The sequence below is a fragment of the Capsella rubella genome, unplaced genomic scaffold (genome assembly GCF_000375325.1).
Source record: "Capsella rubella cultivar Monte Gargano unplaced genomic scaffold, Caprub1_0 scaffold_7, whole genome shotgun sequence".
In the NCBI taxonomy this organism is placed as follows: Eukaryota; Viridiplantae; Streptophyta; class Magnoliopsida; order Brassicales; family Brassicaceae; genus Capsella; species Capsella rubella.
Genome location: NW_006238917.1, coordinates 252,965 through 277,053, shown reverse-complemented (window position 1 = coordinate 277,053; position 24,089 = coordinate 252,965). Strand labels below are relative to the sequence as shown.

General features: G+C 36.9%; 8 protein-coding genes across 9 annotated transcripts; 4 read left to right on the top strand and 4 right to left on the bottom strand.

The window, feature by feature from the left end:
- Positions 1-3,159: 3,159 nt before the first annotated feature.
- On the top strand, positions 3,160-5,884 carry LOC17878560 (probable transcription factor PosF21). 2 transcript variants are annotated; one of them, XM_023777938.1, is made up of 5 exons: positions 3,160-3,258; positions 3,385-4,727; positions 4,808-4,940; positions 5,029-5,113; positions 5,365-5,884. In XM_023777938.1, the coding sequence occupies exons 2-5, from the start codon at positions 3,478-3,480 to the stop codon at positions 5,568-5,570; spliced, it is 1,674 nt and encodes a 557-aa protein (XP_023633706.1). In that variant the 5' UTR covers positions 3,160-3,258; positions 3,385-3,477; the 3' UTR covers positions 5,571-5,884. The 2 variants fall into 2 exon arrangements, with proteins under 2 accessions (XP_023633706.1, XP_006283456.1); XM_006283394.2 differs by lacking the exon at positions 3,160-3,258 and having other exon boundaries at positions 3,265-4,727.
- Positions 5,885-6,030: 146 nt separating this feature from the next.
- On the top strand, positions 6,031-9,479 carry LOC17880395 (tRNA-dihydrouridine(47) synthase [NAD(P)(+)]-like). The gene is made up of 10 exons (XM_006283186.2): positions 6,031-6,364; positions 6,640-6,750; positions 6,864-7,085; positions 7,234-7,480; positions 7,673-7,938; positions 8,035-8,307; positions 8,407-8,688; positions 8,767-8,887; positions 8,985-9,154; positions 9,244-9,479. The coding sequence occupies exons 1-10, from the start codon at positions 6,101-6,103 to the stop codon at positions 9,340-9,342; spliced, it is 2,055 nt and encodes a 684-aa protein (XP_006283248.1). The 5' UTR covers positions 6,031-6,100; the 3' UTR covers positions 9,343-9,479.
- An 81-nt stretch (positions 9,480-9,560) lies between these two features.
- Positions 9,561-11,176, bottom strand: LOC17877936 (amidophosphoribosyltransferase 3, chloroplastic). Its single transcript, XM_006286051.2, has one exon. The coding sequence runs from the start codon at positions 11,174-11,176 to the stop codon at positions 9,578-9,580; it is 1,599 nt and encodes a 532-aa protein (XP_006286113.1). The 3' UTR covers positions 9,561-9,577.
- A 727-nt stretch (positions 11,177-11,903) lies between these two features.
- LOC111829253 (putative F-box protein At4g38870) lies at positions 11,904-12,676 on the top strand (the record flags this gene model as incomplete). The annotated part of the gene is made up of 1 exon (XM_023777937.1): positions 11,904-12,676. A coding segment is annotated over one exon (681 nt), but the record flags the coding sequence as incomplete, so codon positions are not given.
- A 1,858-nt stretch (positions 12,677-14,534) lies between these two features.
- Positions 14,535-15,427, bottom strand: LOC17878685 (auxin-responsive protein SAUR50). The gene has a single exon (XM_006282699.2). It carries the CDS (start codon positions 15,334-15,336, stop codon positions 15,019-15,021), a length of 318 nt encoding a protein of 105 aa, XP_006282761.1. The 5' UTR covers positions 15,337-15,427; the 3' UTR covers positions 14,535-15,018.
- A 3,966-nt stretch (positions 15,428-19,393) lies between these two features.
- On the bottom strand, positions 19,394-19,937 carry LOC17877797 (auxin-responsive protein SAUR15). The gene has a single exon (XM_006282702.2). It carries the CDS (start codon positions 19,804-19,806, stop codon positions 19,531-19,533), a length of 276 nt encoding a protein of 91 aa, XP_006282764.1. The 5' UTR covers positions 19,807-19,937; the 3' UTR covers positions 19,394-19,530.
- Positions 19,938-20,540: 603 nt separating this feature from the next.
- Positions 20,541-21,116, top strand: LOC17877624 (auxin-induced protein X15). Its single transcript, XM_006285046.2, has one exon. The coding sequence runs from the start codon at positions 20,630-20,632 to the stop codon at positions 20,924-20,926; it is 297 nt and encodes a 98-aa protein (XP_006285108.1). The 5' UTR covers positions 20,541-20,629; the 3' UTR covers positions 20,927-21,116.
- LOC17878543 (cysteine-rich receptor-like protein kinase 26) lies at positions 21,117-23,900 on the bottom strand. The gene is made up of 7 exons (XM_006285577.2): positions 22,970-23,900; positions 22,662-22,814; positions 22,410-22,525; positions 22,111-22,321; positions 21,786-22,026; positions 21,562-21,712; positions 21,117-21,476 (listed from the first exon to the last, which is right to left on the bottom strand). Exons 1-7 carry the CDS (start codon positions 23,790-23,792, stop codon positions 21,162-21,164), a joined length of 2,010 nt encoding a protein of 669 aa, XP_006285639.1. The 5' UTR covers positions 23,793-23,900; the 3' UTR covers positions 21,117-21,161.
- Between the last annotated feature and the right edge of the window lie 189 nt (positions 23,901-24,089).

Here is a 24,089-nt window from a genome sequence, read left to right as displayed (position 1 = left end):
TTTTGTTTTGTTTTTGGTTTTTCCTTTTGAGTATTAGATTAGTTAGTAGTACACCTAGCTACAGATTTATATAAGATTCTTTTTTTTTTTTTTTTTTTTTTTTTTTTTTTTTTTTGATTTATATAAGATTCTTGTTCTACCGATTCATATATATATATATAGAGAGAGACTTCGGTTACATTTTACTTGTGTATAATGTGTACTTATTCAAGCAAACACAAGTGTAATATTAGGTGTGAAACTGAATGTGCTTATTCAAGGTTGTTTTGTTTCTTATAACCGAACCAATATGCTTTCACGGAATAGTATATTCGTTTTATTGCGGGAAAAAAGTAAAATATTCTAACCTTAAAAAAAATAAAAAAATATTCCAAACTTTGGATGTGCCACGGCCACCAATGGTTACGGATGATGTATCATTTGCATTTGCCAAGCATTATAAATTATGAAACACAAATATATAAACACAGTACGTGAAAACAAAACAAAACAAAAAAATCTACAACATACATGAATTTCTACCAAGCAAATTTAGAAAAATAATTAACTTTGTAGAATCGTGCTTTGATTTCTAAAACGTGCAACCTTGTTTTTGTTAATATAAAGCCCTACATTCTTCGGTTTCTGTTGATTAATTGTGTAACAAACACGTACGACCATTTGTATATTATTATTATTTGATGATGATATGACTAGGACTTAATCCACGTGATTTACACCTTAATTACGACTTTCACTACTTATCCAATTCACACGTAGATTTATACTACTACTGTACAATTATGACTTCTTTTCGGACATTAAAACGCATGTTTATGCCGTAAAACACACACACTTGACATTCTTTAATTACAAGAAGTAGTAGTAGTATGTAACTCATTGCTTATCTTCGTTATTTTTCATCTCAATATCTATATTGCTACTACTTAGTATAAACTATCTTTGAGAAAATCAACTCACGATTTACTCGACGTCAAATTTTCATCCCTGCTGGGTTACGTTAATACTACTAATTTAATATGCTCTCCTATATTCTATATCACTACAAAAAAATAAGCATGTTGTATCATTTATTTTGTATTTTTGTATTACTTATAAATAATATTTATGTGTGTGCGCGTAAGAACTTTTAGATACATCATTGTTATTAATTTTGTAATGATTTGTTTATTAGCTCATCGGAAGAAGGGTAGTTCAGCTGACTTAACTCTAATTAAAATTTTGACAAAAATCGGACCCTGACTTAAATTCGAACATTAGTCCCCATAAATAAATGATACTAATATACTAGTGTAATATATAATCCATAACTCCAAGAAAATACTATACATAGAGTTCTTAATTTGACTCAAAACTATTCGGTTATATTAGTTGACTTGACGGTAAGATTATTGAGTCGTATATATCCACGATATATAGTTTTATGTTTTAAATTATAACTAATATATATATATATATATATATATATATATACATTGCTGAATGCTGAATAAAATATATAAGTATAATATTAGAAGAGAATCAAATAATGTTATGTAAGATATTTATGAGAAACATGGAGGGAGGTGGTTATAAGAGTCAATGTTTTTGTTGTGATGGTGGGACTCATGTAATTAAAGGCAAAATGAATTATCATTATATCTATTTGATGATAGCTGAAACTTTAGATCTTAGAATCTGTTTACAATTTTTTGTTTTGTTTATCTAACCAATTAAATCTTATTAATACGATAATTTATACCATATAGCGGTGTAATACTTTTATTTGGTGAATTTGCTTGCTATATATATGTTGAAATAGAAGTGAAGTTTTTAAAGCAAACGAGAATATTTATTTTGTGCTACATAGAAACCAAAACAAAATACAGTATATAATAAAAAGAGCATTTAATCTTCAACTACACATCTAACCATTGGGAAACTTTATGGTTTGGATAAAAAGGTTCTTTCGATATGATAAAGAAATCGAGAATAAATGTAGTTAATACAAATATGATTACGAATAAAAGTGTGATTAAATCACCCGGAAAAAAAAGAAAAAAAAAAGCGTATCTGTCGTCGTCGTCCTTATACAAACAAGTAAACATTGCAGCACGAGATCACACAGAAGAAGATCTCCAGAAATATAGTAATAATCTGCATTTTCTTTGGGGGGAATTTGAATATTAATAGACAGAAAAAATCCGGAACAAATCATTTCAATATGGCGGTCCATTACATAATATTTTTAACAGATATATTAATAAAAATGTAAGGGAAGAGGCATAAAAAAGAAGAAGAAAATACAAAAAACGGCTTTTACATTTGTACATGTAGACATAACCAAGACAGAATCTTTCGTCTAGCAAACAAATGTCAAATGTGGTCGGAATTACAATTACAATTAAATCTCAATCCATTCATCAAAAGATATATATAATTCCTTCTTAGATGATTGTAACTTTTATTGATTGCCTGAATTACATTTCTACAAAATATCCATTCATTTTTTTTATTTTTGTGAAACTAAACAAATATTAAGATATAGATCCGAAAAAGTCGGTTATATGCATGCATTCATACGGATCGAGGAATAATGTACAAATTATATACAAATTTGAAGAATGTTTAGGTACTTCTTCCCATATCGAATCATATATAATATGTAAAATTCATATATACGGTACCCATAATGCAGAGATGTTTTACTTGAAAAAGAGATTTGAAATAAACGGCGACAAAGAAGATAAATACTGTATAAATAATATTTTTTGGGGATAAAATTGCATTAAACAGAAAATATTGGGGATTCTTGTGGTAAAAATTCACGCGTCTTCTTCTTGCCTTTTTTTCTCTCTCTCTCTCTTTCTTCAGTCTCATGAAATCCGTGTCTACTGTTTTTCTTTGTTAGACTCTCTCTCTCTCCTTTGCTCTGCTCGTGCCCAAAAAAAAAAAAAGTCGTTGTCTCTTTCGAGTTTTTACTATTTTCTAGAGAGAAAAATATAATATAAGGGGAGAGAAAATCGCGGAGGAAAAGAAAAAAAAAAGGAAAGAGAAAATGGTGATTCTCTCCGATTTCTAGAGAGAGGAGAGAGAGAGAGGAGAAGATTATATATTATTACTAGATTAGATAGGTTTTATTATTTCAACGTTGGAAGAGAGAGAAATATAGAGAAGAAAAAGAGACAAATCCATTTTAATTTGGGGGGGGGGGGGGGGCTAAATAGATACGTTTTCGCCATTTGCGCCATTGATTAATTCAAGTGCGTTGAAGTAGAGGTAACCACCACTTGCATTCTTGCTCTTCAGCTCTGATTTTTGTCTGTAATTCCTTCCTTTCTTCTTTCATGGGATCAACTTCTTCTTTCTTTTTTGGTTCATCAATGGTGATGATGATGATGATAGGTCCCTATTACACAAAAGAAGGTTGATCTTTTAGGGTTATCGGAGTGGGCTGCATTAACCTTCCAGTATCGATCTACTCCGGCCGGATTGCAAATGGGTGATACGGACAAGTGTAACACTGATATGATCCAGAGACTTCCCCCGTCTTTCGGTACCTCTTCTTCTTCTTCTTCTTCTTCTTCTTCTTCCTTTCCCAAGAATCCCATTCAGCAGCTCGATTTAAACCCTAATTTGATGCGCTCTACTCCCCAATTCCCCCAATTCTCCAAGCCTTTCAGTGACACTGGGAAACGAATCGGTGTGCCTCCCTCTCACCCCAATTTAATCCCACCGACTTCTCCTTATTCTCAGATCCCGACCTCCCGCCAACCCAATTATAACCCGGGAGGAGGTCATTCACGCTCAATGTCTCAGCCCAACTCTTTCTTCTCCTTCGACTCTCTTCCTCCGTTAAGCCCTTCTCCCTTCCGCGATTCTCTCTCCCCGCAACCAGATCACGACGTCTCCATGGACGATCCTGACTCCGGCGCCTTTACCAGCAACGCCTCGTTGCCTCCATCGCCCTTCACCAGGTGCAACTCCACCTCTTCTAGCTCCTTGAGGCTCCCCGACAGCCTTCCTCCCAGAAAGTCTCATCGACGCTCCAACAGTGATATTCCCACTGGCTTTAGTTCCATCATTCTCCACAATTCGCTCCCTTTCAGACCATTGGACAGGTCTGTCTCTGGTGGGGAATCTGCTGACTGGTCAAAGTCCTCTCCTTTTGTCAAGAAGGAATCCACCTGCGAAAGGGAAGGTGTCGGGGAGAGAGAAGCCATGGATGATCTCTTCTCTGCATATATGAATCTTGAAAACATTGACGTTTTGAACTCCTCCGAAGCTGACGATAGCAGGAACGGTAATGAGAATCGTGATGATATGGACAGCAGCAGAGCTAGCGGGACCAAGACCAATGGTAGTGATACGGAAGGGGAGAGCAGTAGTGTAAATGAGACTGCCAATAATAACAATACTTTGATTTCTTCCGGCGAAAAGAGAGAGAGCGTCAAGAGAAGAGCGGCCGGAGGTGATATTGCTCCCACCAGCAGACATTACAGGAGTGTTTCAGTGGACAGCTGTTTCATGGAGAAGTTGTCTTTTGGTGACGAATCGCTTAAACCGCCTCCTTCTCCCGGGACTATGTCACGGAAAGTTTCCCCGACCAATTCAGTTGATGGGAATTCGGGTGCTGCTTTTAGCATTGAGTTTAAAAACGGTGAATTTACTGCAGCCGAAATGAAGAAGATCATGGCTAATGATAAACTAGCAGAGATGGCCATGTCTGACCCTAAGCGTGTCAAAAGGTATTTTGAATAATTTTATTAATGTTAACAGTTTTTTTTTAATCGGCTTTCCCATGTTTATGCAATGATCCTATTTTCAGAATCTTGGCAAACCGTCAATCAGCAGCACGGTCAAAGGAGAGGAAGATGCGGTATATAGTCGAATTGGAACACAAAGTGCAGACTCTCCAGACCGAGGCCACTACATTGTCTGCTCAGCTCACGCTTTTACAGGTGCGTGGTCTACAATATTGTAACAGCGCCTTGATCGGTCTAGTCCTTTTGTTTTTAACGATATTAGTTATACTGCATCATTATACAGAGAGATATGATTGGGCAGACAAATCAGAACAATGAGCTGAAATTCCGTCTTCAAGCAATGGAGCAACAAGCGCGTCTTCGCGATGGTACACATTTCTCTTGAAATTATATGAAAGTTTGTTCAATGATTTACGATATTATTGACATGACTTTTGCCTCTGATCTCACTCATATGTAACTGTATCGGTACCCATATTGAAGACATCTTTACTCTATGTATTTGAACCTTAATGGGAACAACTACTACTAGATGCTTAAAAATATCTGTCAAAGATGTAATCTTTTTGCGCTTGATGAAATGTATAATGAGTGGTTTTTTCCCCGCTTTTTATGACAGCTCTGAACGAAGCACTGAGTGGGGAAGTCCAGCGACTGAAACTGGCAATCGGTGAGACCAGCCACAACGAAACTGACAGATCAAAGATGCAATCACTCAACGCTGAGATGTTCCAGCAACTCAATATCAGTCAGTCAAGACAACAGTCTCAGCAGAACCAGAATGGAACCATGGCATTGGCAACAAAACCTGAATCAAATGATTAGAGCAGAGAAGCTGTTGCGGTGGTGGCTGGATCAAAGGGTTGGAGTTTTAGTTTTAAAAGTTACATATCAAACAATACATTATAGTTTTTTTTTTCTAATGTGCAGACTCAGTTGAATTTACATATATATCATATAAGGCGTAAGTCCAAGAAATTTAATTTTATATCTTAGGAAGAAAAATTCAATTTATGGGTAGATAGGTAATGAATCTGGACATATATGCTATACCTGTAATGGAGGTACAAGAGATTGAACTTCAGACAAGGAGATTTCTCTGTTTGTTTTGTTTTTATTTAAGTTTGGATTCTTTGTCTCTTTGTTGTTCGTTTTTCCTCTCTACCTGCCCCTTTTTTTTAGTTGACAAGATGGGCCTCGTTCATGGCCCATTAAAATCGTGGGTTGCCTTTCGTCTCTGCAAAAATAATATCTAAAAGTCTAAAACCCTAACAACAACTCTATCAGTTATCTCACACACTTCAGTTTGGCGTGTACCTTTAGAATATTTCCGGCGTCGACGGAGCTTGTCCGCTATGTCCGATTCAGTAGCGGAGCTCGCGGCGGATACTAGTGTTGGAGAAGATGCAAAGCCTGTCCAATCGACGAAACAGTTCTCTGTGTATGAAGCGACTTCGAAAGAGCTTATAGAACGATCAATGGCTCCTATTAAGAAGGAGTTCCTATGTCCTCCCCCAAGCCGTTCCGGGAAGCAAAATGACGCCGAATTGAAGGCGCCTCAGTCTGGCTTGGTCCAGGAGAAGAAATCGAAACGACAGCTCAAACGGGAACGCCGTGAGGTATTTCAATTCACCCCAATTTCACAAGTAGAGATGACGAGCATTACATTACCATTACGCTGAAAGCTTTCAAAGTATACTAGTGGTTATGCTTTGTACATCGGTGCTAGTATAGCTGCGAATCTAGCTATGGTTTAGAATTGGTTTTAGCAAGTGAAACTGGATAGTTTAGAGAATGGCCTTAATCCGAAAGGGATAATCTATGCTGTGCCGTTGTATTATTGCGGTGAATTTTAATATTATTGTAACCGAACCTGGCATGCTCTTTCTTGCAGCAATCTACCATCAATCTCTGTCCCCAGGTTGCGAGAACAGAAGACGTTAATTCCTGTCAGTATAAAGATAATTGTCGGTTTAATCATGATATTGACGCTTTCAAGGCTCAGGTACTCACTTTTGCCGTTTATCGATGTTGATTTGGTACCATGATTTTGTGTGATTGAACTTGGATGATATTAAGAAAGAAATTAACTGACAATTTTTTTTGTTGATACTGCAGAAACCAGATGATATAGAGGGGCAGTGCCCATTTGTGGCCTCTGAGATGAAGTGTGCATATGGTTTATCATGTAGATTCTTAGGCACTCACAGAGAAATTGCTGGTAATTCAGATGGGAAGGAGGAGCTCAACTTTTTTAACAAAGAGACCCAGAGGCTTCTGTGGAAGAATAAGATGACTTTTATCAACGCAGATGCGAAGCTCAAGTCCCTTGGTCTGTTGGTATGTTGTACAGCATATTATTTCGTTTATTTTCATGATTTTTTGTGTTTGTACAGTGTCTATGGCATGTCATATACTGCAGTTTCACTCCTATATCTCTTACCATGAGACCTGAGTGGTTATTCTCTTTATTTCATACAATTTTTAGGGACATGCCAAAAAAAGCAATGCTGCTGAAGAAAATAACGCAGAAAAACCTCAAAATGGTGCAAATGTCACTCAAGCAACTGAAGTGGCGGTTGACTCAGCTGTCAGCTCTGAGCCTACATCAGAAATGATAAAAGATGTTGATATTCCTCGACCATTAGAAACTGAGGAAGTTCGTCCCATGAAAAAGGCAAAATCTGAGAACGTAGATAAACTCAATCCTGGAGATGTTGGTGGAGTTAATGATGGTTAGGCTTACTTCTCTACACCAAAATGTCAATTAACTTTTGCTAGATTGTCTCAGATAGTTGCATAGTTTCAATACTTATAATTATGTAGCTATCTCTTAGCTACAGTATGTATTAAAGAGGAAAGGTTGACATAAGAAGGTTGTGGGACAAGAAAATATCCTAATGTCTCAGTTAATTTTATTGATACAGGCGTGCAAGTGGAAGAGGAAACCCAAAAGAATGGGTATTCTACTTCAAAAGGTGACGTAAAAGATGAGGATAGCATCAAAATTGTTGAAACTGATGGTAGTCTAAAGTTGCACCCTCGTGAAAAGAAAAAGCTTATTGATTTTAGGGATAAGTTATACCTTGCACCCCTGACAACTGTGGGCAATCTTCCCTTCCGAAGACTTTGCAAAGTGTTGGGAGCAGATGTGACTTGTGGTGAGATGGCTATGTGCACAAATCTTTTGCAGGTTAGGCCACTAATTGCACTCTCAGCTATGCTGACAGAATGATTAATCCTTTTCTTTTGTAATAATGTGAAAACATTGCAAAATGACTTGTTGTAGGGTCAAGCTTCGGAGTGGGCTCTACTTAGACGGCATTCATCAGAAGATCTGTTTGGTGTTCAGATTTGCGGTTCTTTTCCTGATACAGTGTCGCGCACAGTTGAGCTTATAGATCGAGAATGCACTGTTGATTTCATTGACATCAATATGGGTTGCCCGATAGATATGGTTGTCAACAAAAGTGCTGGTTCAGCTCTTCTCAACAAACCATTACGAATGAAAAACATAGTGGAAGTTTCTTCTTCCATTGTTGAAACACCTATCACTATCAAGGTAACTGCCTAAGCAAATCTGAAATGAAATCGCCTTCCATATGAAACTGTAACATTGGTGAATGTGTATGTGTTGATATTATAACCATTTTGGTGCCAGGTACGTACGGCATTCTTTGAGGGTAAGAATCGGATAGATTCATTAATTGCAGATATCGGAAATTGGGGAGCCACTGCAGTGACTATTCATGGGCGATCAAGGCAGCAACGTTATAGCAAGTCTGCAGATTGGGACTATATATATCAGTGTACCAAAAACGCTTCAACTAACCTACAAGTTATAGGAAATGGAGATGTGTACTCTTATTTAGACTGGAACAAACACAAGTCTGACTGTCCTGAGTTGTCTAGCTGCATGATTGCTCGTGGAGCATTGATCAAGGTGTGTGTATGACCAAATAATATTAGGTTATTCCTAGTAAATCATTGGATAGTCTCAATGGGATTTTGACTTGTGCAGCCTTGGATATTTACTGAAATCAAAGAGCAACGTCACTGGGACATTACCTCCGGAGAAAGGCTAAACATCTTGAAGGACTTTGTACGTTTTGGTCTTCAACATTGGGGATCCGACACAAAAGGTATAAAATACACGGCATGGAATTGAAACTATGTTATGTTAGTTTGTTCTTTCCCTTGTGACTAATGCTCTGCCGTTATGATAATTTTTTCAAACAGGAGTTGAAACAACTAGGCATTTTTTGCTGGAGTGGCTAAGCTACACGTTTAGGTACATACCTGTCGGTTTGCTTGATGTAATCCCGCAGCAAATCAACTGGCGCCCGCCTTCTTACTTTGGTCGTGATGATCTTGAGACACTCATGATGTCTGAATCTGCTGGTGACTGGGTGCGTTAAAAAAAATTCTTCATTTTATCTTCTTACTTCGAAGTTTGGACTATCTGAGCTTAAGCTTAATATTATGTTACTACATGCAGGTGCGGATATCTGAATTGCTGCTTGGAAAGGTTCCGGAAGGGTTCACATTTGCCCCCAAGCACAAATCCAATGCTTATGACCGGGCTGAAAATGGCTGATTCAACCACATCTTTCATTAAAAACATGTCTGAAACTGTGTGAGGAGGCCCCGCTTTATTTTTGATAGTTCTAACTTCTAAATAAATATATTTTTGAGGTTTTTACAGATTAAATATAAAGCCAATCCGATTATTTCTTAGAACATAAAATTATTAGAGAGCAATGCAACATGTAATTTAAAACTTCTCAAAGTTTAAAGGTAAAGCAGAGAGGGAGAGGATGCTGATTGTTGATTCAGAGAACGTCGGCTTCCTCCTCCTCGGTCTCTGTTGTGGTCACGGGATAATCACCTGTAAAGCAGGCATAGCAATACCTTTTTGACCCGACCGGTCCATAGACCTCTTTTAAACAATCTAATGGTAGAAAGGCCAGAGAATCACAATTAATATGCTTCTTGATCTCCTCGACACTCAGCTTACTAGAGATCAACTCTTGGCTCCTCGGAGTGTCCACTCCGTAGTAACACGATGCAATCATCGGCGGCAATGCTATTCTCATATGAACCTCCTTCGCCCCAGCGTCTCTAAGCAACCGAACTATCTTCATGCTTGTGGTACCGCGGACAATAGAGTCGTCCACTACTACCACCCGCTTCCCTTCAATGATTGCTCGGACAGGAGATAGCTTCACCTTCACTGCAAAATCACGGATTTTCTGAGTCGGCTCTATAAACGTGCGTTTAGCATAGTGTGACCGCAAAAGACCAATCTGGAATGGCACGCCAGCTTTGTCTGCATATCCAAGAGCGGCCACTGTTCCCGAGTCTGGCACTGCAATGACCACATCACAATCGACAGGTGCCACTGTTGCTAAGATCTCACCGTACTTGCGGCGGGTTTCGTACACAGAACGGCCAAAGACAATTGAGTTGGGCTGTGAGAAGTAACCATGCTCAAAAACGCACTGTTTGGTTTCAGGGTGAGAGATCATGAACATAGAACTGTCTCCATGAGTTCCATCCACGACCACAATCTCACCGGGATACACTTCACGCTCATAAGTCGCATCAATCAGGTCCAAAGCGCAAGTCTCAGAGGCAAAAACAACTGCTCCGTTTCTTCTTCTGCCCATCACAAGTGGTCTAAACCCAAACGGATCACGAACAGCTATAAGCTTGTTTTCAAAGACGAAAACCATCGAGTAAGCACCTCTAAGCTTCTCACAAGCATCGATGAGCCTCGAAAGAAACGTCTTGGCCTTAGATTTGGCGATCAGGTGAAGAACAAGCTCGGTATCAGAACTTGTGATGAAGATCGAACCGTCTTCTTCGAGCTTTGTCTTCAGTTGCTTGTAATTCAAGAAATTACCATTGTGCGCTACTGCGAATGATCCTAGTTTGCAGGTAGCGATGAAAGGCTGAACATTCTTGAGCATAGAGACTCCAGAAGTTGAATACCGGACATGCCCTATCGCTATGTCGCCAGGAAGATTGTTTAGTTTAGACTCGTTGAACACGTCTGAGACTAATCCAACCCCTGTGATTGAGTCGAGACCGTTTTGATTAGCCGCTACGATTCCTGCTCCTTCTTGGCCACGGTGTTGCAACGCGTGAAGAGCCAAGTAAGAGAGACGGGAAGCTTCAGGGTCTCCATAGATCCCGACAACCCCACATTCTTCGTGAGGCTTGTCATCGTCGTCTAGGTCAGTAGTTGCCTGTGTTCTCGCCGAGAAAACGGGGTAAAGGGGGCGTCTGCATGAAACAGAGATACGACCAAGAGTTTTGAAAACGTAGGGTTTGAAGAAGGAAGGGGAAATAGCAAGTTGAGAAAGTCTTCTAGGGTTTGCGGGCAAAGGGTAAGGGGAGAGAGACGAGATTTCTACGGAGAAGGCCATGAACGGACACCGAGAAATAACTTAGTTTTAAATCGAGAGGTTTTAGGAGGCTTCGAGTGAATGAATATATAAAGGAAACATTATATAAAGTTTGTGATTAGTATAATTAATGGATTACGTTAAGAATTTGGATGTTTACAATCTTCTATCGAATTAGACTATAAAAAGGTTAAGGAATCGGAATCGTTTGGTGAAAGCGAGTCAGAAACATAAACGGTTGATATTATTGAATGTATAATTAGAAAATGTGCTATATATTATTTTATTTTATTTTGAAAATTTGATAACAATAAGATAAATCAAAATTTATTACGTACAAGTTTGTTTGTTTATTTTTTTTTCCGAAAACGTAAAAGTTTTTTAATATAACAATTAATATAACAAAAGTGTTTATGAAGATAATTTTAAAATTAAACTCGATAAGTTTTTATTTCAAAGAAGATTTTTTAATTAATAACTTAGTGATGGAATGATTATTATTAACAACATGACTGATTGGCGTTTTTGTCGTCACAACAAAGTAAAAAACTTTAGGAAATATAAAACGTTACTCATTAATTATTTAGGGTTTTCACCAAACAATTGCATTGGCAAAGTGGCCGCTAAAGAGAGATAATCGTTGTCGCTTACGTTTCTCTGCCATGGAAACACAGAGGAAGAAGCTTGTAAATTCAGAGTCACTTCCGGTTGATTTGATGATGGAGATACTCAAACGATTTCCAGTTAAAATCCTGATCAGATTGCTCTGTGTATCTTGGGAGGAACGCCTGTGCTGAGAAACAGACGCTGTTTAGCTGAGGAGATACTGGTTTTGACATTGGCAAGTACTGGGAGTTATGCATGGAGGATGATTCAAGGCATTATTCCTCCTCACTCTCCTGTAAGTGAGCAACTTTGCATCAATGGTATTTTGTATTATCTAGCTTTTATTGGCACAAACCTAAATGAGTCTGCAGTCATGAGTTTCGATGTTAGGTCTGAAAAACTTCATCTTATCGAAGAACCTTGCACCTTTCGTGGCTTTTCAAAGTTGACCAACTACGAGGGAAAGCTGGCTCTTATCTTCTTTGAAAAGAAAATCAGTGGAATCATTGGTTTGTGGGTTCTAGAAAATGCTTCTAATAAGGAATGGTCCAAGAAGACTTTTGTTTTGCCTAATTTAGTTGCCTCCACAACAGACCCTCATTTTCATAGGTTTCAGAATTTTAGCACCACCGACGCTGACAACGGTGAGATTATATTTACACCGACGTATATGCATTCATCCCTACCAAGTGTTGTCTACTATGATATGAAGAAAGATAGTATGAGAACTTTTGAAATACAAGGGAAAAAAACAGAGCAGTGTGTACGTTTTCTTGCAGACTCTGTCTCCTCTGCTCAAATTGAGAATCTCATGTTTCTGTAAGATTAGTTATCCGTGCTCCTCGCTTCATTCAGTTTCCCATCCCGTTTGTCTTCAACCTGTTGTAGTTATGTTCTAACTGGTTTGCTTTGAGACTTTTGTACAATGAATGACCTAGTCTGTTTAATTATGTTCGTAAATCAATCATCGTCCAATGTTTTTATATATATATATTTGGTTTTCAGTTGCTTGTAGTTGACAACTTTACCATTGTGCTCCACACTGTCTGTGATCCTAACTTGTTGGCTGCAAGAATGACTGAAACTTCTTGATAACAGAACCGTAGTGTTAAAGGAGAATGTCATGAAAAAAGTCAGACCAGAACCTTTTCCTCAGACCAGTTGAAAAAAGAGCACTTACACCGTTGTACAAGTTAAAAAGATGAGTAAGTATGAATGTTAAAATATCAATGTTTCAACTGGTTTAATATGTGTTATTTTTATTTTTCAGCATTGGTATTATCCAAATTTGTGGAGCTCCCACAAGTTCCAGCCAGTAACAAAAATATTAGGGATTAAAGATTGAAAATCATTAAAAACCACCCAAAAAAAAAAAATGAAACTATTCTGTTGTGTGGAAATTGACAAATGACAAATGCAGCTTCGAAGAATTTTCCTAGACAAATAGTTTTAATTTCGTACGGAAAGGGACAATATTAAAAAAGATTCTTCTTTTTGTAGTTTACTCATCCAGTTGAGATCCAACCCTCTTTGGCTGTTTCTTCTCCTCGTCCCTTCATTCATGGTTTGGATGTGCCATCACTTCGTGAAATTGGCCTCTCTATTTTTTTTCCTTTATCGTTCGGGTTAAATATATATATATATATATATATATATATATGACGATTTTATTAAATTTAAAGAACAGTTATATTATAAATCTACTTTGATTTTCAACCCTAAAAGAACTTACCTTAAATTCTCAATCACCCAAGCATTTCGAGTACAACGATATTTTCATGTATATATATACTGTATATATATAAAGAATGGGTGATTGAGAATTAGACTATTAGTGCTTCTTCTTTATAATTCCTTGTATACTCAAGTAGTCATGGGTTAATTAGTCCTTCAACCGATTTGTTTGTTGTGTGTACATATATAACTACGTACGTATTACATATTCGACAAAGTTCGATCGTCTTCTTTTCTTTTCTTTTTCTATGTATTCGACTTACCAATATGTATGTATGTATATGTACCAAAATGAGTGATGCGGCAGGATAGATATTATTGGTACTTGTGGGTGCAGTTTATTCCAAACATAAAAATAAAATAAAAATTGGTATGAACCAAAAGATATTCTTGAGAAGAGAAAGAGAGTAAATCCCTACTTAAAAGGCAAAAAAAAAACAAAAAAAGGTATGTGCATTAAGAAGAGTAGTTGCTGTCATATAGGATTTGTGGCTCGTAGGAAAAGAGAAAGAGAGAAGGGTAAGTGCATTCAATTTTATAATATTTATTCTATATAGATAATAATTATATATTTTTAACAAAAAAAAAACTAAATGCATTATTAAGTTTAATTCCAATCCATATTAATAGTATATATAGTACCAACTTATAATTACTAGAGACAAATATGCTTTTGCTTCACCTATAAGAAGTAATCCGCTCATAATCTGTTTGCCTACTATATATGCACGTTAAAGTCAAAAGTCAAAACTCAAAGGCGGATTTAAAAAACTATATGTTAATTATTTATATACAAAACAAATATTCATGCATGTTTGGTCTTTTTATACAAGGTTTTGTGTCTCAACTCAAACAAATTAACCGTAATCTTTGTTTTCGTCAAGTTGACGTACATGAATTTTTGCAGCAGCATTAATTTGAATATTGATGATATTGTGTTGCGGGTTGGATCGATTTATTTGTCTGTTTCTCGTGGTCGTGGATGATATGTTCAGATGTTAATTATGATACATACTTTAATAATATATGAACAAAATTATGATGGAAATTTTAGTTTTATACATCAGCTCGCATACAAAGGCAAAACATACTTATTACATACGTGATCAGGAAACCCCAATAAAAGATTCATATAAAGATCAAACATTTCTTAGTTTCAAAAAAACTCGAACGATCATAGACCCGGACTATAAAAAAAAAAAAAAGAATGGCCAATATCAAACTTGCACTAATTAATCATCTATTAGTGCGAGCCACCACTGATCAGCTCATAAAATGAAAAAAAGGCCATTGCATCGAATACAAACCCCATTTAGGGCGTTAATTGACGAACTAAAACCCGAGATTTACATGATCCATGTAGGGAATTATCTGTTTTGGGTGGATCTTGCAGGTTTTAGTCCGGAAAAAAACAAACCAAGAACCATTTGGATAATATATGATTTATCCAAAGGCAAAAAGAAGCAAAAGAATCTTTAGTCTTCATCATATCATAATATGAATGATTAAAGTGGATCTCTATCTCATCTGATCATGGATGTTAAAGAGAGGAAAACAACTTCTTCACAAGGAATAGTGAGTCCTCCCATGTCGTGGTGAAAGCCGAACTCTTCCTCTGCTTGTTGAAGAAGGATGAGAAACTCGGGGTGAGTCAAGAAAGAGATTGGTACGATGTACCTCGTACGCTTTTCGCCTACATAAACCGGGAAATGTCCCTTTGGTACGTCAAGAGGGAGGCCTTCCTCGTCGTAGCATTGTTTCTTGCCTAAGCTCGAGCATCTCTTGAGGATTTGCTTTAGCATTGCTGTTTGTGTTAGTTTCGAAGATCTCTTTACCGCCATTCTTTAGCTTTACTAGCTAGCTACTATCTTTCTTTCTTTTCTTTTTTCTATGAGAGTGAGAGAGAGAGAGTGAAGAGAAGAAAATGATGGAGAAGTGAGAAGTTTTTGATGAGAGAGTGGTGGCGAAAGGTGTTATTTATGGAGGAACTCGGAGGATGAGGATAGGATCCTAAAAGCAACAGTTTTATTTTAATTTTCTTGGTTATCCGAAATTTTATGTCATATTTATGTTTGATCAAATGATCAATCAATAATCTAAAATTTTGGTTAGTGCCGTGTTGGACGACTCTTCTAAAATAATGATACACCTCAAATGATTATTCGATTTATCTTTATAAGTATTACAAACCTTTTTTTTTCTTAAACAAACTTTGATCTCAAAATTTAGTAAAATTTTAATTATATCTCTTTTTAGAAGGACGATAACGGCCATTTAACTAAATGATTTTACAAATTAGTGAAATATTCTCCTATATTTTAACGTTCACATGCATTATGAAGACAGAAGTAGTATTACTTATAATTTTGGTCTTGATAGATATATGTAGTTTTTTAATTTTTTTTTAATTTTTAAGGAGCAGGAAAAAAGCAGGAGAAGGGACGTAGAGAGGCATGTGACAGTGTGGGATCCAAACCCATTGGGATTTAATTTCGTTGTTGGTCCTCCCCAAGACACCATGGTCCCTCCTCTCTCTTCTCTCTTCTCTCTCACAACAGTTATTCTCATAAATAGGGAAAGAAAAAGAAAAATATCAAATGTGTGGTAACTATATTTTCCTTAATTACGTACGAACATGTATCTGAATATGTACTCTATAAGTACAAATTTATATGTACTCCTCCTTAAACATACTCTGTGGTTAAGCACGCATAAAATTACTCACCTATTAGTTTAACTTTAAATAACTCTACATAGTTGTATTCAATCCTTCCAGCACGAAATTTTTAATGTTTAAGGTGCATGTAGTTTTGGACCAATCACATGGACTAGCAGCTTCCGTGTAAGTGGACAAAATGTATAGTTAATTGTTTACATCACGGTGGATTATGATCGATCCATCCGTCGTCTACACCAACAGAGCGATATCACCGGACTACAAGCAAGTTCTATTAGTGTCAAACAGTACATTAGATTCTTTAATTATGTAACAAGATCCTTTTAACCTAAAATAGACGACTAATAATCACGCGGTTTTTCAACTACGTACCATATCTAAATTTAGCAATAGCTACGTTCAGGTAGCCGGATTTTTTTTTTTTTTTTAATTAGGGCGTAAAGGTTAGACAAATTGCGAGATTCACAACTGTCATGTGATGAACTCCCCAAAAATAACGAATAATGCAGCCAATAGAAATCAATTTTATGGTCTTGACCAACAAACAAAATTATCTAATTACAACCAATTGGTTACAAAATGAAAATATCTATTTGAGACACAGATTGTAACAAATGCATACAAAAAAAACGCTAAGTAAGATTCGCCTAAAGTCTTGTCTGCAAGTGACCGTATATGTTTACAATACTTTTGACCATGTTGTAATATTGTTATATATGCTTATGGACAATGGGCATTTATTAGATCTTTGTTTCTGGTCGTAAAAGGTTTGGGACAAAGAACATGTTAAGCCTCACGATCTCGAGCTTCCCATCTTTGTTGATTTGTGATGTTCCTCCCCTTCCTAATCCATTTCGTCGTTTCGGTCGTAATGAAGATTGAAGATAAATAATAATAATTAGTCCCTTTCTTAATAGTTGATGTTTTTAAAACGAAACTCTGCTTTCACTATAGATGTTTTGTACTTCCATTATTTTGAGTGGAAATAACTTCTTTTAAACTAATATTTACTTGTAGAAGAAGAGTAAGAGTATATTAGGTCTTGTAGGAAAAATGTTAAATATGGTGTAAAGGGTATAAAACATGTAAATTTATGAAACTGATGAAGTATATCATTATGTACATAACTTGAATGTTCCATAAATCCCAAAACAAGATAATTAGCGTGGGTTGCTTCTTTCACACGTAACCCAAGACTATGCAATTCTACAAAGTAAACTTTGAACTCAAGTCAAACTTTGTGAGTTACTTCCTAAATCTATCACATCAAGCAACAAGTGAATCAGAATCATGGTTTTATTTTTTCCTCTTATCGACCACAAAAACCGACAGAGAGAGAGAAAGAGAGGGTTTTGGGTCGTTGTCAGGGAAAGAGGCTAGCATGTTCTGCGAACGAGATTTGTTGTGAAAAAAACTTCAGTGAAAACGAGAAGAGGATTAGGGAAATTACGAATCTTTGAAGGGACAATTTCAGCTTACGGACTGATAACGACATGTCTCTCGTCTCGACCAAGCACATGAAAGACCCATGTTACTCTTGCCTCCTCCTCCTTCCCTCAAACTGTCCTCTTTTGTACAACTTTCCATTTTTACAGAGCAAAATGCAACTTCTTTAATGCAGATTTTACTAGACTTGAAACTTGTCTGGCTTACTTTAGGAATTTCTCGAATCTCTTTTTTCTACTTTCACGGCGAGAATCCAGAATCGATGAACCCTTGTCCTGTCCTGTCCTGTCCTGTCCTGTCCTGTCCTGTCTGTACAACTCTGTTTCGGTTTCCCCAAAATTAAGCAGAGTAGCTCTGGTCTAACACACCTTTGTTGCTCGTAAACTCTTCCAAGTGAAATAGTTGCAGTGCATATTTACTCGAAACTTGTGTCAAATCAAATCTTTTAAAAAATAAAACAAAAAGAAAACCTCAGAAAGTTCCATATATGTTTCGTATAGGAAGTGACTGATGAATCTAAATTTCTAAAACATTCACGTGAAGGAGAAGCGGCCATGAGCTCTGTTTCGAAGTCAAGAAAAAAATATAGGTGGCAAGATCTGAAGTGAAATGTATGGTCTTTTCATCACATGGGCTGCAGGATAAATTGGACCCAGGAAATTATTAGATCAGATTGGCTAAGTTTTTTTCTTGTACGATGATCAACAGTTGAATTTCAAAAGGGGCAACATCAGGGAAAGAAAAAGAAAAAAAAACAGAGTGGCACCTAGAGAAAATGATCGAGACGGCACAAGATAGGACTAAGCTTTCTTTTAGACGTCAATAATAATTTTGTATAATGCTAAATGTGGATTTGGAGGTAGGGTTTTGAGGTCGTATTCCTACTTAATTTGGCATGTGACTCCATTTTTATTGATGCTTAATTGGTTCTTCTTACATTGCCCCCCCCCCCCCCCTCCCTCCCTCCCCTTCCCCTCCTCTTCACTTGGAAACTTTGAATCTTTTTCATGTTTCGGTGGAGCGACAAAATGTTAATACATACATATTAGTTGGACAAGGGCAAACGTATAAAAATGCAATGAAAAGATAACATAATTGGCTCTATAGTTCGAAAAATAACATTATAAATATATACATGCATATTCAATAATAAACCGGAGGGACGTATCAAAGAAATGGTAGCTAGCTGAACCGGACTAACTGGGATGTTTTAGTTACGTCGGGTTACTAATTAGCAAAAAGGACAAAAATAAAGGATCATAAATTAAATAAAGGAAACAAAGAAAGACGTTACAACAAAGACGTCACGTAAGCAAACAAATAAAAGACGCTACAGGAAATATGACGTAAGCAAATATAAAGAAACGGTGCCAACTTCTCTCCCACGCGCAACCTATTATACTTAAAGGGCGCGTGGCATGCGAGGCGTTTTAAGTTAAGGCTTTGGGCTTGGGATTTTATTTTTGGGCCCATTAAAGTATTTTTCTCATTAATGTTGTTTTGAATAATTTATATGATGATCATAAAAAAAAAAAAAAACTAAAATACAAGTTTTCTCACTATTGTTATTACAGTTGTCAGAAGGAAGGAATGAAATTGATTAGTCACATATGACATATGTACATACATATTTGTTCTTTGGAAACTAAAGGGAAATAACAACCAACCAGAATAATTATATACGACACATATGTATAATTTTTCTAAAAAACACTACTTTTTATATATATAATTGAAATGCATTAATTATCATGCATGGCTGCATGCAATGAATCATAAGCACGCTCTATGTATGTATATTCCTCTCACGGAAACAGTTGTACAATATATTTCCAGGGGAACTGATCATCTAAAATATCTCTACATAATTAATGTAACTTTGTCTAAGACCAAGGAATGCTCTTTGTGTAATTCATCCAATCTGAGATGTGACTGTGAAGAACAAAGATTCATGGCATGGTATGGTTAAGCCCCCCATAGGATGATCAAAACCAAACTCCTCCTCTGATTTACTCAACAGTTCTTGAAACAAAGGCTGGTTTAAGTATGATACAGGCACCACATATCTCTTCCTCTTTTGATCGTTCTCCCCAACATAAACCGCCATGAATCCTCTTGGTGTCGACGGCGATGATGATGACCTTCGCATTATTTGCTTATCCCCCAATAAACTTCTCAGAAAAGCCATTTTTTTGTTGTTGTGCTTGTCTTGAAGCTTGGTGGGTTTAAGCTATAATAACCTTTCTTGTTCTTGGAGAAAGCTTTAAGCTTTTAAATTTTGTTTTGGATCTTTAATAATAGTTTGTGAATCAAAAAGGGTTTCCTGTTAGTTGTTATATAAACGAAATTATCAGAAATTAAGTATTTTTTTTTGGGGGGTTTTTTTTTCTTTCCATTACAGAGGCACATGGCTTTGGATTGAAGATACTAAACCAAGAACAAATCAATAAATGGTGTCTGAGAAGTTAGTATCTAATGATGTCCTACATGATAATTTCATTGGGGCTTATTGGTCTCCAAGACATCACATGCCAAATCTCTCTATAGATTATGTAGGGACCTGGAGTTGTGTACCTAATGAACCATAAGTCTCTATCACTGATTAAGTCATAATGATAACAAAAAGACAGGACCCCATGACTTGATTATATGCAGACAAAGTCACAAAAAGCCTTCAAAATTTCTGTGGCAAGAATTGAAAACTTGACTAGTTATAGTGCCTATCTAACAAACAAGTGGTCATACTGATTTGTGTCTTCACATCAGAAATCATGAAGATTGATCAGTAGGGGTCCCTTACTTATCATGCCGTGGTCCGGCAAAGCCATGTGCTTGTTGGTGTTTATTATGAGTTGAAACTTTTCTAAACCAATAAAGAGTTATCTTCAAGTAATGTTCTTATCTATATATACTCATCAGTCATCACTGAGTCCTTCAAGCTCTGCAAGTTCTCACATTTTTTCCAGTAAAGAATTAAACCTACAGTTTCCAACAAACACACAAGACAATCCATGGCGATCAGGGTCCCTCGTGTGCTGCAATCATCCAAGCAAATTCTCCGACAAGCAAAACTGTTCTCATCCTCTTCATCTAGCTCTCTTGATGTTCCAAAAGGCTACTTAGCCGTTTACGTAGGAGAAAGAAAGATGAAGAGATTTGTAGTTCCTATTTCTTACTTGAACCAGCCTTCATTTCAAGATCTACTAAGAAAGGCAGAGGAGGAGTTTGGATTTGATCATCCAATGGGTGGCCTCACAATCCCTTGCAGTGAAGAAATATTCATTGATCTTGCTTCTCGATTCAACTGATCATGACTCACTCAAATAACCTTTTTATTCTTTGATTTTGTACATTTTTTCCCCCAATTAGTTTTCTTCAAGAGACGAGATGACTTAGAAACATCTGTCCTTGAAAGTGAAACAGAGACTTGTAACACTCTTTTTCCTCACTTACAGTGAGCTGGACTCAAATCTAATTATCAATCCCATGATTCATCAATTAGTCATCATCAATGAGTATCTTTATTTCAGTTTCAAGACAAACTCACCGAGGATACAACTCAGTATTGGAATTATAATTTGAGGTTTTTGCATTATGTCCTAAAGAAGAAGAGCTATCCGATACCGCATTGCTGTGTGCGAAAAACGCAGGCTTTGAAGGTTCTGAAATAGCAAGGGTATGTCCATCTAACATCAGAAGAACAGAAGCCATGCTTGGCCTCTCTGCAACTTTCTGTTGGACACAAAGAAGACCAATGTTTATGCATCTCAATATCATATTCGCTGAATAGCTCGACATTGTCATCAACATCTTGTCCACAAGATTCAATGCAACACCTTCCTTCCAATTTCTCCAGGCCTTATAACCAAAAACATTGGAACTTCGTGATGTGAATTAACAGTCATTGATCAAAGCTCAAGATTTTTGCAAGTAATATACTCACAAAGCTAATGAGATCCTCCATGCTTTCCTCAATGCTGAAACAACTGTTTTTCTTACCACTGATGATCTCAAGAACCAAAACTCCGAAACTGTAAACATCTGTCTTAAGAGAGAACTGTCCATGCATCACATACTCCGGAGCCATGTATCCACTGTTTAAACCAAATGACTGATCATAATCGAGTTTGATGAGTACAATATAAATGTTACGTTTTTACTACTTACAAAGTCCCCACGATCCTATTCGTGTAGCGCTGAGTTGTGTGGTCGATATCGAAAAGCTTAGCCATTCCGAAATCTGCGATTTTCGGGGTCATTTCCTCGTCTAGTAATATGTTACTAGCTTTAAGATCACGGTGAATAATCCGGAGACGAGAATCTTGATGAAGATAGAGAAGTCCTCGAGCTACACCTCCAATGATTTTGTATCTAATTTCCCAATCCAATTCTTTACCCTGGATCGGATCTATAGAAACACTCAAACACTTGAGATCATACACAAAAACTATAGAAGAATTTGATGGTTTTCAAGAATACGTAGAATGTGTACCGAAGATGAATTTGTCGAGGCTAGTGTGTGGTAGGAACTCATACACGAGAAGCCTTTCAGTTCCTTCAATAGAGTAACCTAAGAGCTTCACGAGATTACGATGTTGAAGCTTAGCCACCAGCAAAAACTCGTTCTTGAATTCGGTTTCACCTTGTTGTGCATTTTTGGACAACCTCTTCACCGCTATTTTTTGTCCATCTGAAAGTACACCCTAATGATGATAATGTAGGACGATGTTATGATGATCACTACAGAATACAAAACATGACAGCAGGTTATTCTATAGTTTGTAAGATTACCTTATAAACTGATCCGAATCCACCTTCTCCAAGTTTATTTTCCAGTGAAAAATGACTCGTTGCATCTTGTAATATACTGAAATTATATTTCATGGAATGCATGCTAATATTTCCATCTGTATTTTAGAAAAAAAAAAAAAAAATTGATAAACCATATATGTATTGATAAAAGGAGTTAGAAATCACGTCAGAAACAAAGGCAAAACAGAGCAAAAACAGAGCAAAAACAGAGGAGATTGAGATTTAGCTTACTTTCATGTTGGTGTTCTGAATTGTTTATCTTAATCTTCGTTTTCTTTCTTCTCCGCCTTAGGTAAACGACTAATAATGCTATGACAAATACAACAACAGCAACTGACGCAGCAGCAAAGATGACAGCTTTAGGTACCCCTCTGTTTTTATCCCCTGTTCAAAAATATACATACCCTTAATGATTAATCCCGTTTTATTATGTAACAAACTCAAATCTCCACAATAGGAATCCAAAACATACTCGCAAGTCTTAATTAAATCCTAGAGTTCAAAAACTTTCAAATCCATTAAAAAAGTAGCAAACCTACCTTGTGTGACACTTCTCGTCTCATTCTTCGGAGGCTGTGATGGCGTCGCAGGTGCTGAGCTTGGCTCATCAATGTCCACTGGATCATAGAATCTCCACGGAGCATAAGCTAATATGCAGCTAGGAGACAAGACATAGCTACCCATTTTCATATCACAACAGCTCGGGATCTTTGCAATACCCTGAGACAAACAGTAGGAACAATCCTCTTCCGAAATATCTGGCGTGCACTGAACAAAACCGTACAATGTCTGAAATGACGGCCCGCTCGTTTCGCCAACAACAAAGTTCTTCTTGCTCCGACCAATCACAGAGGCTCTGTCTTTAAGCCCTTCGAGTAAACCCCTTAATGATTTCTCCCAACCACCACGATCTCCGGTGAAGTTTCTTGTCCCGGTTATGCTTGCTTGAGGGAAAATCTCCAGTCTTTTGAAGATAGTCCGGTTTGAGTACCTAACCGTACATTTGTCATACCAGATAATCGCCTCCTTCTGAACCGGACACAATGTGACAAGTTTTTTTCCAGCCAATGCGATGCAGTTGATGCAATCATCAGCTTTGACATCGCCTCTACACAGTGAGATTGAGTTGACTTTTTCGTCGGAGTCTCCGACTGAGATGTTGTAAAATCCGTTATCGTTACGTCGGAGAGATGATAAAGAGGAGATGAGACGGTCGAGGTTGACGGCGTAAGGGGTGTTAACGGTGAAATTGCCTGTGACGTTTGAGCATATTTGGTTTAACGGAACCGGTTGCGACTTAACAACGGTGAGACATTGGATTTGGATTAAGAGTGAGATCAGAGGAAGAAGAAGAGACAACATTTTGGATTATTTCTGTTTATCATTTTTTTTTTTTCTGGATTGTTTGAATCGGAGATAACACGCAAATGAGGCGTTGACCTTTGACTCTGTTTTTTTTTTTCTTTTCATTTTTGATAATTGGACTCTGTTATATCTTTCTTTCTTTTTGGTCTTGTTTATTAGTAAGCTAGGCTGTTATGAAATATTTCGTAGAATTATGAGTTTGTTTATCGTTTTTATATGCTCGTGTCGATGTCATGGAGCGGATTAACAACTAGTCGTTAATCAGCATGTTGTGAAAGATCCCCCAAAATCAAA

Coding starts and splice junctions, on each gene's coding strand:
- LOC17878543 (XM_006285577.2), bottom strand. CDS start 23,792: ATGTTGTCTCTTCTTCTTCCTCTGATCTCACTCTTAATCCAAATCCAA. Junction 22,322..22,409: donor GATTCGGATCAGTTTATAAG/GTAATCTTACAA, acceptor TATCATCATTAG/GGTGTACTTTCAGATGGACA. Junction 21,477..21,561: donor TGGAGGATCTCATTAGCTTT/GTGAGTATATTA, acceptor TTTGGTTATAAG/GCCTGGAGAAATTGGAAGGA.
- LOC17877936 (XM_006286051.2), bottom strand. CDS start 11,176: ATGGCCTTCTCCGTAGAAATCTCGTCTCTCTCCCCTTACCCTTTGCCC.
- LOC17877624 (XM_006285046.2), top strand. CDS start 20,630: ATGGCGATCAGGGTCCCTCGTGTGCTGCAATCATCCAAGCAAATTCTC.
- LOC17880395 (XM_006283186.2), top strand. CDS start 6,101: ATGTCCGATTCAGTAGCGGAGCTCGCGGCGGATACTAGTGTTGGAGAA. Junction 7,086..7,233: donor TCAAGTCCCTTGGTCTGTTG/GTATGTTGTACA, acceptor TACAATTTTTAG/GGACATGCCAAAAAAAGCAA. Junction 9,155..9,243: donor CTGAATCTGCTGGTGACTGG/GTGCGTTAAAAA, acceptor TACTACATGCAG/GTGCGGATATCTGAATTGCT.
- LOC17877797 (XM_006282702.2), bottom strand. CDS start 19,806: ATGGCTTTTCTGAGAAGTTTATTGGGGGATAAGCAAATAATGCGAAGG.
- LOC17878560 (XM_023777938.1), top strand. CDS start 3,478: ATGGGTGATACGGACAAGTGTAACACTGATATGATCCAGAGACTTCCC. Junction 4,728..4,807: donor GACCCTAAGCGTGTCAAAAG/GTATTTTGAATA, acceptor TCCTATTTTCAG/AATCTTGGCAAACCGTCAAT. Junction 5,114..5,364: donor ACAAGCGCGTCTTCGCGATG/GTACACATTTCT, acceptor TTTTTATGACAG/CTCTGAACGAAGCACTGAGT.
- LOC17878685 (XM_006282699.2), bottom strand. CDS start 15,336: ATGGCGGTAAAGAGATCTTCGAAACTAACACAAACAGCAATGCTAAAG.